The 17,864-nt window shown below is 37.9% G+C and overlaps 2 protein-coding genes across 13 annotated transcripts; both read left to right on the top strand.

The window, feature by feature from the left end:
* Positions 1-9,240: 9,240 nt before the first annotated feature.
* On the top strand, positions 9,241-11,171 carry LOC133740667 (classical arabinogalactan protein 9). The gene is made up of 2 exons (XM_062168600.1): positions 9,241-9,951; positions 10,777-11,171. The coding sequence occupies exons 1-2, from the start codon at positions 9,364-9,366 to the stop codon at positions 10,858-10,860; spliced, it is 672 nt and encodes a 223-aa protein (XP_062024584.1). The 5' UTR covers positions 9,241-9,363; the 3' UTR covers positions 10,861-11,171.
* A 1,011-nt stretch (positions 11,172-12,182) lies between these two features.
* On the top strand, positions 12,183-17,497 carry LOC133741387 (uncharacterized). 12 transcript variants are annotated; one of them, XR_009861867.1, is made up of 12 exons: positions 12,481-12,625; positions 12,801-12,837; positions 13,171-13,268; positions 13,347-13,402; positions 13,896-14,160; positions 14,896-14,957; positions 15,193-15,309; positions 15,397-15,622; positions 15,722-15,804; positions 15,911-16,558; positions 16,659-16,701; positions 16,819-17,497. XR_009861867.1 is itself a non-coding variant. In XM_062169298.1 (5 exons), exons 1-5 carry the CDS (start codon positions 12,566-12,568, stop codon positions 14,003-14,005), a joined length of 339 nt encoding a protein of 112 aa, XP_062025282.1. In that variant the 5' UTR covers positions 12,487-12,565; the 3' UTR covers positions 14,006-14,887. The 12 variants fall into 12 exon arrangements, 1 of the variants encoding a protein (XP_062025282.1); XR_009861869.1 differs by lacking the exon at positions 12,481-12,625 and adding an exon at positions 12,183-12,480 and having other exon boundaries at positions 16,659-17,497; XR_009861870.1 differs by lacking the exon at positions 12,481-12,625 and adding an exon at positions 12,183-12,470 and having other exon boundaries at positions 16,659-17,497.
* The last annotated feature ends 367 nt before the right edge of the window (positions 17,498-17,864 follow it).

Below are 17,864 nucleotides of genomic sequence, written 5' to 3' on the forward strand. Positions count from 1 at the left end.
CTTCTTTAAGCAGATAATATGCAGGATCCTAAGAAAAATGGCAAGGAAGAAGTTAAATTTTTCAGTTAAAGAAATAATTACTTGTATATGCTTACATGTTGTTAAAACTGGCATTTCTCTTATTTACTTTATGAAATAAAAAGGAAGACAAGTAATGAAAAACTGAAGTCAAATGGAACTAATGCGTTCATATATAACCTATTCTTCCCTCCTTTTGACGTTTTATATTTTCCAATGATGTGTCTCTATGTCATCCATATGTAATGCACATTCTCAGACCAATTAACCCCAAAGTTGCTTTACATTAATTTGAAGATATATCAATGCATGTTAACCTAGCCATACTAACATGAAAGGAAAACTGGACAGGTAAAAGGAAGAAAAAGGTTATATAATCTACAGATCGACTAACTTTATTTTGTTACAGGGTGTTGCGTTTCCTTGTTTTTCTTTTTGCATCATAACGCAAGGACAAAATAGATCACAGGGTGCAATAGATCAATATATTTCAGCAGAACAGCGTATGAGGTTATTCTTAACAATGCTTTGGATCTACAAGTTTCAGCATATACTTAAGCATTACAGTACCGAAACAAAAATGTTGGATCTCCAAAACTGAATTTTGCAATCAATCAGTTGAAATTAAGCAACCAAATCGCAGATGGCTAACCAAATCACAGAAAGCTTACATTGACGGAGGTTGAAGACGGGGCTGCATCAACCAAATCGCAGATGGCTAACAGCCCAACACAAATCGAAGATGCGATGTTTCTGGGTTCCAAATTTTGAGAGTGATCGTCTTGCTCGTCTGGGTTTTGATCATAAGAATTGGGGTTGGAGAATGGAGGCACAGAGAGTGAGCGTTTCTGCGTTAGAGAGAACTGGAGAAGAGTCAGAAGACTAACACGATGTTTTTAGGGTTTTGATCGAATGGATAGGAGTTATTCTGATCGGATTTGGCGTCTGATCACATGGGAATGGGTCTATTTTACAGAAATAAGCTCGGCCCTAATATCCACTTATACACTGACATCTGTATTTCGGTTCCAAGGGAGTTTTAAAAACAAGAACCGGAACCAAACCGAAAATACTTCATCTAGGACCGAACCGTAAAAACTGTAAATACATATGCTACAAAACCGAACCGAACCGGGTTTTTCGGTGCGGTTCCTTCGGTTTTACGGTTCTCCAGGCCAGCCCTACTTGTTGGCTTAAGTCATTAGGAGACATTGTGTGGAACTTTGAAACCATGAAAATGAAGTTTACAGTTGGGGGCAGCAATTATCAACTACAAGGAGAGACTTCTGCTGAGGCTTCAGTCATTAGCTGCAAGGCAATGACTAGATTACTCAAGAAAGAAAAAGAGGCTATGCTGATTCAGGTTCAGGCCGCCTTGCCTAATATGGCAAACAAGAATGTGGATTCACCTCATCCACGGATACAAGCTCTCATCACCAAATATGCAGAGATTTTTACCACTCCAACATCACTACCTCCAACCAGGACACAGGATCATAAGATTGAACTACTGCCAAATACACCTCCTGTGAGTGTTAGGCCATACAGATATCCACATTTTTAGAAGACTAAGATAGAAAAGATTGTGCAGGAACTGCTTGATAATGGAGTCATCAAGCCAAGTGTAGTGAGTCCCTTCTCCTCACTAGTATTGCTAGTCAAAAAGAAAGATGGAACATGGAGAATGTGTGTCGATTACAGATCATTAAATGCATCCACAGTCAAAGATAAGTATCTGATCCCTGTGGTGGATGAGTTGCTAGATGAAATCCATGGCTCTTCCATCTTCACTAAATTAGACTTGCGGTCTGGTTATCACCAAATAAGAATGAGTCCTGCATATGTGAGTAAAACTGCATTCAGAACACATAATGGCCACTATGAGTTCCTAGTTATGCCATTTGGCTTAACAAATGCACCTTCTACATTCCAATCTGTCATGAATGATGTGTTGCGAGATCATTTAAGGAAGTTTGCTTTAGTCTTCTTTGATGATATTTTGGTCTACAGTTCATCCTTGGAAGCACATGTGGAACATTTAGAAAAAATCTTCATAACTCTGCAACAACACTCACTCAAGGTCAAACAAAGTAAATGTAGCTTTGGAGTGGCGACAGTGGAGTATTTGGGGCATGTCATCACTGCCCAGGGAGTTGCAGTGGATCCTGTAAAGATTGAGTGCATAAAAAATTGGGGTCGACCACACACACTCAAAGGGCTGAGAGGTTTTTTGGGACTGACAGGTTACTGCAGGAAGTATGTAAAAATTTTTGGTACTATAGCTAGGCCACTCACTGATATGCTCAAAATTGGAGGATTTCAGTGGACACCAGAATCTATTGCAGCATTTGATAATTTGAAACAGGCCCTCATGACCACCCCAGTTTTGGCATTACCTGATTTTTCTAAAGAGTTTGTGATTGAGTGTGATGCTTAAGGAGTTGGCATTGGAGCAATACTCTCTCAGGAAGGGTACCCCATTGCTTTCTTAAGCAAGGCTTTAGCCCCAAGGCACACTGCTTTGTCAGTTTATGACAAGGAAATGTTAGTTGTAGTCTTTGCAGTTCAGCATTGGAGGCCTTATTTGTTGGGAAACCATTTTAAGATATATACTGATCATAGAACGATTCAGTACTTCTTGGAACAGAAGATCTCTACTCCAACTCAACAGAAATGGCTGTTGAAGTTCGCTGGATATGATTACTCGATTCACTATAAGTCTGGTAAGAATAATGCTACTCCAGATGCTTTGTCAAGAAAGGAGGAATTAAGCAACATCAATACTGAGGTCATCACCAAATATGGGACACTAAATGCAATAACTGGGATCTCTTCACCTGTGCATAATTACTTGCAAGATATTCAAGCAGCCACTGCACTTGATCCTGAAGCAAAGGATATTATCCAACAACTGGAGCAAGGATCATCCCCCACTCCACAATATTCTTTGGTCAACTCTCAACTGCTATACAGAAGCAAAATATATGTACCCTTGATAGGAGATTGGAGGAAGAAGATCATTCAGGAGTTTCATGATGGTTATATTGGGGGGCATGTTGGAGTCCACAGAACAAAAAAAAGAATTACTAGATCTTTTTCTTGGCCTGGATTGCATAAAGATGTGAAGACTTATGTAGCTGCTTGCCACAACTGCCAACAAAACCACTATGAGACTATTCATCCACCAGGTCTCTTGCAACCTAATGTGATCCCAGAGAATTGGCTTGGACTATGATCTCCATGGATTTCATTGAGGGTCTTCCAACTTCTTCAGGTAATACTGTTATAATGGTAGTTGTGGATAGACTAACCAAATATGGTCACTTCATACCCCTAGCTCACCCATATACTGCTGCAACCATTGCCCAACATTTCATCAACCATATTTTAAAACTTCATGGTATGCCTGAGTCCATCATATCGGATATAGATCCTGTGTTTTTAAGCAACTTTTGGGAAGCTTTCTTCAAGGCTCAAGGGACATCTCTGAACAAGAGCTCGACCTACCATCCTCAAACAGATGGTCAAACTGAGAATCTCAACAGGACCCTTGAGCAGTATCTTAGATGTGTTGTGGGAGAGAAGCCCCATTCATGGGTCGAGGCCTTACATTGGGCTGAGTATTGGTATAACTCGGCTTACCATTCTGCAATTGGCATGACACCATTTCAAGCTTTATATGGATATGAGCCACCCATTATTCGAGTCTACACACCAGGTTCAACTTATGTGGCAGTTGTTGACCATCATCAGCTGCAAACTAGAGATGCACTCTTGGCAATTATCAAAAGAAACTTGCAGATAGCTCAAGCAAGAATGAAGCAGTTCTATGACAGAAATCATTCTGAGAGGACTTTTGTTGAAGGGGATTGGGTGTACTTGAAACTTCAGCCTCACAGACAACAGTCAGTAAAGAAAAGACTCATCCACAAGCTTGCTCCGCGATTTTATGGTCCATACCAAATTGAGAAAAAAATCAGTAAGGTTGCCTACAAACTGAAGCTTCCCAGTTCAGCAAGAGTACATCCAGTCTTCCATGTGTCCTTATTAAAGAAGAGAATTGGGGTTGCAGTTGTAGTCTCTGCTCACTTACCTCCAAACATTGATCCTTACAATCCCAGATGGTACCCTGCTAAGATTTTGGGCAGGCAGCTTGTTAAAAAGGGAAATGAACCAGTAACCAAATGGTTAATCCAATGGCTTGGAACAGTTGAGGAGGAGGCTACCTGGGAGGAAGCTGAAGAAATAATGCAGCGTTTTCCTGACTTCCAAGCTTGAGGACAAGCTTATCTTAAGGGGGTTGGATTGTTACGAAAATAGCTTAAATGGATTTCTTAGTTCATCTGGGAGAAGCCAGCAGCGTGCTCATGCTTGGCACGTGATCAATTAGCTAGTTAATTATCGCATTAGTCTAATTAAGTCCAATTAAGCATGTTAGGGTGTAATTAAGGGTGCTCACTCCATGTGCAACATGTGTCCACATGATAAGGGCCATATAAGCCTCACTCTGTAAACTCGAAAGCTATCAATGAAAACCTGTTAATTTCCTTCTATCTTTTTTTATTTTCTCTTCTGCATTTTCTCCAGTTAGGGTTCTTACCCTAACAGTGGCGGTTCTTTCTTGCAATATGTTTTCTTAATGACTTTCCTTGGTTGATTTCTACCTTGTTAAATTGAAATGTTGGTGTAGTTCAATTGTGAGTGACTTATTTGTATCTGAAAATATTATATATGTTTTATCTTTTATCATTGTTGATTTTACTCTGGGATTTTTGGGTTTTGGAAAAGCTTTTGAGTTGTTAACTAATTGATTAAGTTGGGTGTTTGATATCATGAGTTTGGAATTAGTTTGTTTTCCGATACCTCTCTTTCTGAGCTTTTGCTTTGTTAGACTGATTATAGAATTGTATTTTAGATGCTTTGTTTTCTATTCGGTGTTAAGGACAATTACTTGAGCCGCAATTGTGTATTGGTCTGTTGCTTGTGATTAATAAGAAACTCGATGTTGTTTGTACAATGTGTACCAGATTTTCGTATTACTTTTGTGTTGTTTACAGACTGGATTTTGTGTCTTCTAGCCAACAAGAGAGTGGTAGTGTTGGCAATGTGCACATTACTTATGACGTGGCCATATTAGTGGCACAATCATTGAGCTCAGGTAGCTCGGGCTAAGATAGCCAAGACATAGCTAACGGGCGTGTGGAGTAGCCCAATATTAAAATGGAATATCCAATGGCAACTCAGACATAGCTAATGGGTGTGCTTTGTAGCCCAACATTATTACGTGAGTGGGTTGCAGTGGCATCCTAATTTTGACTTATGGTTTACGATGACAACTTGTTACTTTTCGGTAAAATTTTATGATACTGTGTTGATTGTACTTTAAGTGGGTGCATGCTGGTTCTTGGTTATTGAATCCTTGATATCTCAGTGACTTGTTATGAGACAACTTTTGATAAAAATTTGTACCTAGAAAGTGTTTAATTAACAGCTTTCGCCTCCGACATTCGAGAATGATTTTTTTTTTTTTTTTGTGACTGAGTTAATACTTGAGTCACTCACTGAGTTTGCGTTTTCCTCATTCCTCATTTAATTGTGTTTGCAGGTCACTTTAGATAACATTCCAACTCTAGTCAGCCATCCTTGAACATTAGAGGACTTCACTATGTGGAGGATCGATCGAGGACCTAATCATTTCCTGTGCGACAAAGTGGTTAGATCCAAAACGTGGAAACGGATCATATCATCAAGATTATACATACTAGCCAGTAGCTTGTAATTCAAGTTTGAGGAGGTAGCTAGCATTATCATGGAGAATGAATGTGTGCACCTATATATCTATGATCAAGCACTATAATTTCTTTGGCATGCAAGAAATAACCTTATGTATACTTTTATTAATGGGCAAACTAAGGAGGTTATAATGGCATATTCTTGATGACAGAGGCATAATATATATTTCTTAACGACCTTAAACCATGCACGACGTTTATACACTTGTCAGATCCTTCTGTGTCGATTTTAAGACTTTCTATAAGTCAGCTCAATCCACAGGAAGTAGACAGCGCGCAGTTGAGATCTTTCCAGTTGTGACAGGAAAGAAATGGGCCAACCAGAGGAGGCTAGCAAGTTAACATCATACAAATCACCAACTGCGTGTCATAATTAAGCAAACCTAAGCTAGGTTTTACAGATTAATTATGTGACATTTTATATTCATTAGCATTATTAGATTTGAACATCGAGATTTAATTGGCTTCTAATGAATGAAGTTTAAATCAAAATTTTCATACTTCAAGCTTTGAACAGAAAACAAATTAACTACTTAATTTAATTATTCCAATTTCCAATCGAGATTTCCATCACCATTCCAAACTCAAAATTCTGAAATGTACTGTACTACTATATGTGACATATCATAATTATTCGTTCCCAACAACCTAGCTGATCTCATGCGCTTGAATGCTTACCTATCAAGATAGAGTGTAATTATTATTTTTTCTTGTCATTTCTTGGATCTTGGGAGTTCAAGTTTTACATAAACTTTGGATAGTTTCTAAGCAACGTCTTGCTTTTTTATTTCACTAAACTTTCTTTCTTTTTTTTAAGAAAAAGAATTATAGATGAAGAAAAGACTAGATACTTTGCCGTCCTATTTTACTTTTTCTATTTTCCTTTTGATAGTTTGCTAAAGTGGACCCAATTAATCATGTTATATTATGGAGATCGATCGAGTACTATAATGGCTGGAATTCAAGGAAAATTGATTACCACGTTGGCACATATGTTCCTTTCTATCTTCAAATTTCCCTTTCAAAACTTTGACATGACCTTCTTAAATCTTAATAATTAATCCGCTAGCTGTAGTGTAACATTTTGGTTCAAGGCACTGATCACGGCATGACAGGCAGTCAGGCACCTAGAAGTGGACCCAAACTTTGGTGGAGCTCCAAGATACAAGTAATATTTCTCTTATTTTCTTCTTGGTTCGCAAAATTCTTGTTCAACCCAAACTTTGGTTCCATATGTCTTAACATTTCTTGATTCTTTATTATTAGTCTAATGATTCGATACGTACATTTATTGTTTATATACACCTAAAGAATATTTTTGTAAACATACAATTAAATTAGAATCTGAAATAGCACTAAGTTGATTGTCTACTCAATTGTGTAGAATTGTCATTTGACTCCAATGAGAGAGAATATGAGATAAATAATCTCGTTTAATTGTTTTTTATTTTTCACCCTTAAATTTAAATTAAAAAAAAAATTTGGGTATAACTGAGTAAACAATCAATCAAATATGTAAAAACGACTCTCACTGCTAACCTAGATTATATCAACAGTTCTGATCATCGAAAGAGACCTACACACCCCTGCACAAGAACCTTTCTAGAAATATTGACAAAATACTTAGCTTAGAAATCACAACTGCCGTGGTCCCAATGAAGTGCTTAAGGTCCACCAGAAATGAATTAAGCCTAGCCTCATCATAATCACTTATGATTGATCTCTAAACGGTAAATTAAAGGATAGTAATGCTTAACCCTAACCACCTAATGAAGGTGTACAGTTGCACATCAATTGATTCAATCCATGCACAACAACATCAATGATTTAGAGCACATGGTGATCACTTCCATGGTTCGACTAAGAGTGGCATGCATGTTATGGTAGGGCACCAAGCAACTGTAACGATTATTATTTTTTTTTTTTAACATGCAACTGTAACGAAATTACACAATTGTATTTAAGTTATCTAAATGAGTATGTTTTATCGGATTGTCCACTATATATGCGTGCATGCCATGCACACATTGATCCAACAGTGTGTGAGCATTGCAAGATCGGACTTTTTATTGTTCATTGCAGGGATTGAGGCACCTTTTGATCAATGTGTACTTGACATGCACGCATGTATAATAAAAATTCTATTGTTTTATTCGTTAGATCAATGAGTTTTGAAATTTTTTTGTTACAATGTTTTTATTCAAAAAATTACAACTATGTAGAACAGTTACTAAATCGATCAAATCTTATACATACCGTAAAATTCATATAACAAAGGTGCAATTCACTTATGCGAGTACGTCTACTTGTCGTGCAAGTATAATGAGGATGGTTCAACCAATTGTACAATAATCATTCTGTTGTGCAAGAGCAGTACTTATTTTTTTTGTTCTTAATGAAAAATAAGTAATAAGGTGCTATATAATAAGAAAGTGTGGAAATTGGTATATAGTAGTTGTGCTATCACAGTTGTGATTTCACATCCCACCCACCATATCTTCAATGTTATTCCCTACCAAAGCAAGAAGAGAAGAAAGTGCTGTCTCATGCATACGACCAAATTAATTGTGTATAATACACATATTAATTAGTTCCATAAGTATGTATGAATTATACCATGTGATTACATGTGAAATTGTTGCACAGAAGCACCGGTGTATAGAAAATTAGAAATATCTGAAAATTTTACAAAAAACAGATTTTATCCTCTCCAAATGATTATACAAATGCAACTCAAATGTAAATGAAGAGGAAATTGTGTATACAATATTGATTGAGCTTCAACCAGTAAGTCAAGTGTAAACTTAACTCAAACTCTATCATTCTTACATACAACCGGTTAACTACTATTATCATTCTATACAGTAAAGTTCGGATATGCATGACTTTTTTTTATTGTATTTTTGAGAAAAATCAAATGTGTTGGAGTTGTGTTTCTTTTCTTTTTTATTTATTAACTAGAAATTAATTAATACGAATAAACGATACAATTAGAAGCTAAAAACTTACCTATTTATACCAAAAAGTCGAACAAACATGATCATAACTTCCTAAATTTGGAGTTGAGTTAAGTTAGTTTACCCCTCTAAACTTGCATAGCGCAGGATCAACGTTCTATATTAACATAATGTAGAGTATTTAAGCAGACATCAAGGGGTCCCCGGGATGAGTTGGTCTGTTTTTCACATGCACCAAACACCAGAATGTAAACCCCAAAACACCCTAAAATAATTAACCCTAATTCCCAAACACAACGTACCAAACAAAGCGTCAATAATCCTCATCTTCCTTGAAGCCAATGACATGGCAACAGCGGGACCCAACGGCGCGAATCGGACGCTACAGATCGATCTGTTTGGTACCTCCTGGCTCTGCTTAAGCTTAGCCAGCTCCAATCGCCATGTGAAATTATATATAAACCCGAACCTGCTTCAGTGCTTCTTCGCATTGCTCTTATAACGAGAACCCTATTTAAAACTTCTCTCTCCCTCAAACTCACTCACTCTCTCTCCTTTTCTCTCTGTTAATCCCACACAGAGAGATCAGAGACAACATGAGTCGCAATGCCTTGTTCTTCCTAGGCTTCCTTTGCATTGCGGTCGCCGGAGTCGGAGGCCAATCTCCCGCTACCTCACCCACTGCCACACCAGCTCCTCCAACCCCCACTACTCCACCACCGGTCACCTCATCCCCACCCCCAGCTGCCGCCTCACCTCCCCCAGCTGCTGCCTCACCACCACCAGTGACCGCATCACCACCACCAGCCACTCCTCCTCCAGTCAGCGCACCCCCGCCGGCCACTCCACCTCCGGCCACCCCACCACCAGTCAGCGCTCCCCCTCCGGCCACTCCACCACCCGCAACTCCTCCTCCGGCTACTCCACCACCGGCCACTCCTCCCCCGGCAACTCCACCACCGGCCACCCCACCTCCGGCAACTCCTCCTCCGGCCACTCCACCTCCAGCTCCTCTTGCATCGCCCCCAGCTCTTGTCCCAGCTCCATCTCCCAAGGTGAAATCTCCGGCTTTGGCTCCAACTCCTGCAGCTCTTTCGCCGGGCCCACCAGCGCCTCCTGTCGGAGCTCCTGGTCCCAGCAGCATCGAGGCATCCTCTCCGGGCCCTTCTCAGTCGTCTGATCAGGTACTTCCTCTATCCCATCTCCTCATTAATGGCGATTGTCTCTAACTTACGCCGCCTATATATATGCAAGCACATAGAGTCCAGACTATCCGTACGGTACAGATCTGACATCTGAGTATATATTCATTTCATCAGTCTCAGTGCTTCAATCTGTGTTTTTAGAGACTAAGGAAGAAGACCATTAGAGCGTAATGTAGATAGTATCCACTAAGCTTTTCTAACGTGAGCCGAGATGAGACTTGGAGATCTAATTTGTATGCTGCTATCAGAAATATTACTTTGACTTTGACTCTTGTTCTGATTATGGACAGATCTTAGTCAATTTTAACAAGAGGCCTATGGATCACTGCCATCTGGCAAACCAAGTAGTCAAAGTCAATTTCAAGTACTGTACATGTCATAGAGGTTTAGTCACATTAGGGTCAGAGGTGTTTTCCCAAGATGGTTGGGGTTAAGGTTGAATCTTTTGGTAGTATCAATCTCGACTTTGGTTATAGGACTATGATGTGGTTCGTGGCCACTGGATGCACGATGTACGTCTGATTTACTAATTATATTTCAAATACTAAATATATACTGTTTTTGTTATACAAAAATATCGATCTACCATCACAGTAATCACACACCATTTGAAATTTATAATATGACACTTATATAGTGCAGTCGTACAAGCCTATTTCTTAGGAATTCTGATTGATAGAGTCCGTCCATCAAGTTTCACATTTGGGATATGACTGCAAAGCTGTATATTTATAGTCGATCTACTATGTTAACTTAACTTTGAGATGACCATTGTGTAATGCTTGAAAAACTTGATTTGTGCAGAGTGGAGTAGAGAAGATGTGGACAATGCAGAAGATGGTTGGGAGCTTGTTGTTCGGATGGGCTCTTCTCAGCTTGATGCTTTAGATCGATCATGGAGATATCTCTTTGCATCTCCAAGAGTTTTCTTTTTGGATTCATTCTCTCTCTGTCGGTTTTTACATTTAATTATATGATATGTTAATTTCCACTTGCCACTTTAGCCCATTTGTATCTAAATGGGATTTGATCGCCATCACTTGTATTTGAACTATATACATTCTGTTGAATTCTTTGGGAGGTTTTTGAGGGGGAGCTTTGTATTGTGACCATGGAGGGAGGGAAAGTTGTTTTGTACTGGATTATCCATCGGTAGTTACCTATTACTATATATTTCTCTTAGTAATTCCTTGCTTTCACTTTTTGTCTACTAGCAAATGTTTCATTTTTACTATAAATTCTGCAGTTGAACTTAATTATATGAACTAAAAACGATCAATCTGCCAGGTTAATCTTAGAAGTTATAATCAATGGGCCATTAAAACGATCAAATCTACTCTTGTTACTGCATATGTTCATCAACTACCCTACTCAATTGATGAACAAACGCAGTAACAAGAGTAGTCTCTGCAACTGTACGTTAAAACGAAATGGCTTTTACTGCACAATCTAAACAATCAAAATTGACATTACATGCATGATAATATTAAGGGGCAGGGCAGGGTAAGATTCTGAAATATTTGTATATTCTAAATACGGATCTTGTACTATACATGATCTGACAATGTGTGACCATTGCAAGAGCTTTCTAATGTTTCGGTGCTTCTTCCCAATGAGTAAAATCTTATTGATATGGATAGACTTTGAACATAATCTATGGACTCCAGTATGCAAAAACTATGCCAATATATCTAAGAATAAAGAATGAAAACATCTCACTTCAATTCTCAGAGTTGCATATGTGGATTCAGAGCGGCCAGCACCTGGACTTCATCCTTTAGTTGGTCCTATAGACTGTATGGATCATTGAATGAATGGAATTGTGTTCTAATGATATAGAGGTTTATTCAATAAATTTTGTGTTTCAGCGTTGTCTATAGTTCTTCTGAATTTTTTTTTTTTTTTTTTCTTTTTCACACGTACTGTCAATGACAGAGCTTTCCAATACTTGAAACGGGTTCGTGACATTTCATATATACTAGTAATATAGTATACTAGTGAACTTTTCTTTTCTTCTTTCTTTTTCTCAATCTATCAAGAATGGGCCTTTAGGCATTTGCTCTACTTAAATAGAACTGAACTGAACTTACACATGCAAGTTTTTTTTGTGACAAATTAGAGCATCGTCGTTTGATACCTTTCAATTGTGGGTTCTATACTAATTCTCTCTTCCCTTATGAACAGTACCCATCCTTATGAATAGTGTAGTGTCGCTTTTACCCCTGCCTGTCCAGAGTTTTACTGAATTGGGCAAAGTTGTGTCTCTGTTGCGCCATCTAGCCATTTGTTTGGTTGCCACCACATCGATCTGCCGCCCAGTTTTCACAGTTGATCGATAGACACGGAGAGAGAGAGAGGGTTTAATTGATCCATAGAATTAAAGAGAGGGTGCGGAGTTTGCATGTGGATTGGAGATTTGAGCATTTTTGGCGCAGAGATTTTGGTTGTTTCTTGCGAAGTTGGGTTTTGATCAAGCAGCACAGATAATCAGTTCGGGGGTAAATTCAGGTTTTCTTTCGTCTTCATTGGTTTCAATTTGTCTGATTTCTGTTTGTTGTGGTTGTTTTGCATTTGGTTGGTTGGAGCATCAATAATGTTTGTGTTGATCCATTGGTCTGATTTGGTACCTCTTTCTCCATGCTCATGCTTGAAGGTTCATATCTATTCTCAGGCTTGCAGGACTATGAGTCTTTTTAGCTATAATTCATTACACTGACTAATAGTCAGAGGCAATTTTAAGGCTTGCAATAGTTCTGTGGTTTTTTTTCTTTATTTATACTCATTTAAGATTCTTAAAGAGAACTAAATTTCAGTTTGTAATTTTGCAGCTGTTATTGCCGTTCGAGTTTGGCATATCTGCATATGGTAACAACTCTCTCTTTGGAATTTTCTTTTATGTTTTTGGATTGTTCGTCTTACACTCTAGCCTGTGGTGTTCCTCTGTTTGATTTGTGTGAAATATATATGTAGTGGTTGATTTCTATCACTCTAGCATTTTTGTATGTGCCTTTGTTCTATGTCATGCCCTTCTCTAGCTTATTTCTTGATGTATATAAAAGAATATTTTATTTATTAAGGGAATGATTGAACACTGGAAACCCAAAACTTAGTCTTTGAAATTATAACCATGTGGTGGCCTGATTACGGCACTGTAAATTGCTGAGTTTCCGTACAACTAACAACATCATCTTTTTGCAGGCTTACTCAACCGGTCTGATAGATGTAGAAAGGGTCGGGATTATCTTCCAATGGATAAACGATATCCTAGGCTCTTTATACCCTCAGAATTCTGCAAGGTTTGTCTCTATTTTCCTTTTTTCACTTCTTAGATGGTTGGGTACATAATATTTAAGTGCGACATTTTGGTGTCTTAGGTTGTGGTAACTGGGAGTGTAGCTGCAGATGGGATATGCAAGTTACCCTCAAAAGAGTAAGAATTCTGTTAATTATGTACTGTAAAGTTTCTTCTGAATACTAGATTTTGTATGATTGAATGCGTTGAGCTTTTGGTGCATTATGGACCTAACTATCAAGATTTGTCTAATACTAAATGGACTTCATAATTTGGGCTCCATCAAAATGGAAATGTTTCTGACAAGATTGATATAAAGTGGTGGTTTCGAGTGGTTTAATGTTTCTAAGTAAATGGAATATAATTACTCTTAAAGTTCATTGCGGTAATAGTGAGTAACTTTGTAATCTGTGTCCTATACCACAAAGTTCACAGACATTTTCTAATGGAAGCATTGTTTCCATTCAGTATATAATTTGTTAAATTTTTTATTGTGAGTTACTGAAATGAATTGGTTAGACTAAATTGGTCAGTTTGTCTTAATTACAATTATGTACCGAACAAATGTTTATGTGTTTTTTTAACATCACTTGAGTTTGAGGTTTATTGAATTTGTCTTCTTCATTTTCAGGCACTGGTGGTATAAGCATTCACAGTGAGGAAGAGGAAAGGTGTAAATGTAGGATTGACTTGGTCATCAATGGCAACGATGGCATCAAAGTTGCGTCAGTTGCAGTCTAAGACTTGCCAAGCAACTCAATTTGTGTCCCGAGCGGCCTAGCATGGAACTACCTACTACAAGCAGTTGTTAGAGCAGAACAAGCAATACATTCAAGAGCCAGAAATTGTGGAGAAACGCATCGAGCTGAGCGATTGTTTTATACTCAACTTGATAGGTTATACTTCTAACATTTCTTTGTCCCAAGTGTTGAATTTTGTTTTAACTTAGCTACCTCTGGTAGGAAGGCCATGAAGAAAGTTTCAAATTTCAACCAAGTTTTCTCAAGGTCATAGCTGTGCTCTTAATTTGTGCCTTTCATTTATGCAAAATGGCTCAATATAGGTCACAACATGCACAGTAGGTGTTTAAACGTTTGCTCATCTTCTTATCCCCAAGAGAGATTAAATCGATTAGTGCATGGTAACTTGATGGACTACCTGATTTCAGAACTACTATTTTCTATCATTAGGATAAACTTTTTTAATCCTATGAAAATATATTCTACACTTGGTATATCTAGAAATTTCCATTTTCTCTAAACAGTAAGAATAGAGAATGTCAGATACCTCATCTTGCTTTAGAGCTTGAATTTTTTGTTGATGTCGTTGTTGCAGTGAAAGTAGATTCTCTGACTTTGTATTGCCTCTTTTTACTGTGTGTTTTATATAAGTTAGTGCTATCATTTTTACGATGGATCTTTATTCCATATAGGAAAGTTGTTGGCTCTTATAACTAAAGTTAGTAATAATGTCCTTGAAGGTGTTTCTTATATCTTGACCTACAATCAATGCACTATCTTAGATGGTTTGGGTCTTCATTGTTTATATCTGACTTACATTAGCACACTTACTTTTCCTTCGTTTTTGGATAACCTTTGTGTGACAAGATAAGTTTTGTATCTTTGTTGCAGTGAAACTATCACCTAGCAGAATAGTTCAATCATATTCAATTCGATGGAATTGTTTGATTAAGGTGTGAATTGTCTCTGATTTTGTTTTTTGGTGATGTGGGATTAGTATGGTTTTCTGTACCTGCTTTTCTTCTTGCATTTTCATTTTACTATGCGGCTTAAAAATAAAATATAAAGCCGGTTCTTGACAATAAATGCATATATAAATTTTCATATATTAGTAATGAATGAATGCTTGCAATTCAAGAAAAAAAAAAGGTTAAGAGGTTAACTGGGTAAATGAAAAAGTGATTGCAGTTCACTTTCAATTTGATGACCAAACACATCATGAGCTTGGATCCTAGAGCACCATAGACGACTGAAGGGTGTGGTCCATTGAATTTACCAGGAACAACTTATAGAAAAGCCTTACAGGTAATTTACTATTTTCACATTGGATTTTCACCTCCCAAAAATGCTTTAATATATTTTTTTTCAATAACTATACTGTTTGTTCATTAGTCTCGATCAACCATTCTGAAGTTCATTGGGCGCAAAATGGAAGAGAGGGTGAAGGATGGAACTGAAAACATCTTGGAGTGGTTTTGAAGCATTCAAATCTTTCAAAGGAGCAAATTCTTGACTTGATATTGACCTTGCTCTTTGCCGGTCGTCAAACTAATTCAGTATCCATAGCTTAGACATATATTTCTTGCCTGGCTGTCCTAATGCAATTGAAGACTTGAGGGTAAGAATATATTTCATTACTCATGGTTGGACAAAGAAACAAGTTCTGGGTTTCTATTCAATTTGGCTTTTATTTAATGGTTTTTCTTTTATTCTGCAGGAAGAGCACATTGAAATTGCCAAAGCCACAAGAAAGTAGGAGAGACAGAGTTGTGCTCATCTGAGGAAGAGCTTGATGCTCGAGTATGTTTTCTTACTAAGCTTTTTTATCTCCAAATTCACCTGCTAATCATTCTCCTGTGATTACTTGCCTTATATATTACTCTCAAATTTTAGACTGTTGGAACAGATCAAAGGCTTGCAGTATGTCATACAAAATGAGACGATGAGAGCATTCCGTTTAGAAAATCCTTAGAGATCAAACTTATAAACACACGTGGAGAAGTCATTGCAAATGCAGCTGTACAAGCCAAGATTCAGGAATCAGTGGTTCATATAGACAAAGAGGCCCTTAATTACTCTTTATCTTTTTGTTGTACTTTTTTTTTTCAATAAGTTTTTAAGCTAACGGCAAAAACAACCAAGTCCTTACCGTAAATCCAGAGGTTGGATACTCAATGAAAAAAAAAAAAAAAAAAAAAAAAAAACCTGCAGCATCGCGCGGGCAACATTACTAGTTACTTCAAAACGCCTACAAATGCTTTTTCTTTTTGTTAGGTCCATTTAAGCCATGCAATTTTGACTATAGTTCCATGCACGCCATGTGACATCCACATACATCTATATGACTATTGAAACAGAACCACTGGTAGTGCTTATGCAATGAATGCCTAATTTCAACACTATTTATACCACATTAGATTTTGTTCTAATGCAAACACATCATCTGCTATTGTTCGATTTCTAGCTATTTAGCTGCGACAGAGTACAAAAATGGTCTTCAGAAGTCAGAACTCTGCTCTTCCTCTTCTTTGCCAGTCTCTTAGTTACTACAAAGGTAACTTATTCATTAGTACATTATTTTCGTGTGTGTACACAAATGGACACGTAGGTGCACTTTCTCTTTAGTACTTTCACTTTAATACTTGTCTTTGTAGGTTTCAGGATAAGTTTGAGAACGAAAAGGCCAAGAAGCTGAAGGTACATTTTCATGTATATGATCGTATATAACTTTAAATTAGGGTTGGTGATACTACATGAGTTACTCGGAGGCGAGGCTTGGGGATTCCTAGTATCATGTGTTCTCTGATTTTGAAGGGCGGCAGTCCGAGGCGGTGGTTCAGAGTGGTTGATTGGGTGGTTATTGAGCGGTCACTGTGATTCACCTGTGCTGGTGTAATAGGTGCAGGTTTGTGGTCTCGGTGGGTTTGGCAGAATGGCAAGGACAAAATTGGATTACTGTTGTTGATTTGGATCTGGCCTAAATTTCCGGTGCTCGCTGTTCATGGTCTAATGTCGACTCTTTCATGAAGAGAGGTGGTTCGCGACCGCTTCTCTTTTTATGGTTTAATTTTGGTTTTTAAGTTTTGTTTAGGGTTCATAAGTCCCTACTCTTTAGAGCTAGGGTTATTTGGTTAATTAGGTCTAGTGGTTGTGCCATTGTTATGGTGTCATCTCCAGGGACTAGTTGTTTTTCTAATTTCGATGTTTTCTTGTTGTCAATGTAATGGGGAGATGCCTCTACAAGTATACTGGTGGTTTTAGTATATGGTGTCGGACGGAGCTACTTTCTTCTTGAGGTTGGCTGTAAGGATGTATCAACACTTCTAGGGTAGGTTGTTTGTCTGTAGGTTACAGTTGAGCCTTTATCGGTTCATGGTGTCTATAATCGATGGTTCTATATTCGGGGTATGAGTGAGTCCTCTCCTTTACTTGGAGTAGTTGGGATTTACAGTGTCATTCCCATTTTTGTAATTTGTTGGATTAATAAATTGTCTATTTTACTCAAAAAAAAAAAATGTACACAATAGGAGGGTACGTAATATAAGATAAGCTCAAACCTATCCTAAGAAAATGAATGAGAAGCAGGTAAAATATTTGGTGTTTTTTGGGGGCTGATTGCATTCCATTGACAAGAAGTGCATGTTGCATTCGAGAAAGACGAGGTCCATGAGGGCCTGCACGACATGCTGTGGCCGATGCAAATGTACGCCTCCGCAGACTTCTAGTAACTGAGAAAGATGTGGCAAGTGCTACACTGACATGACCACCCACAGCAACAAATTTGAGTGCCCTTAATTAGAGTAGTCCAATTTCTCTCTCTTATTGTTAGGATCCTATAATGTGTAGTAATAATAGTACTG

Source organism: Rosa rugosa, chromosome 3 (assembly GCF_958449725.1).
Source record: "Rosa rugosa chromosome 3, drRosRugo1.1, whole genome shotgun sequence".
In the NCBI taxonomy this organism is placed as follows: Eukaryota; Viridiplantae; Streptophyta; class Magnoliopsida; order Rosales; family Rosaceae; genus Rosa; species Rosa rugosa.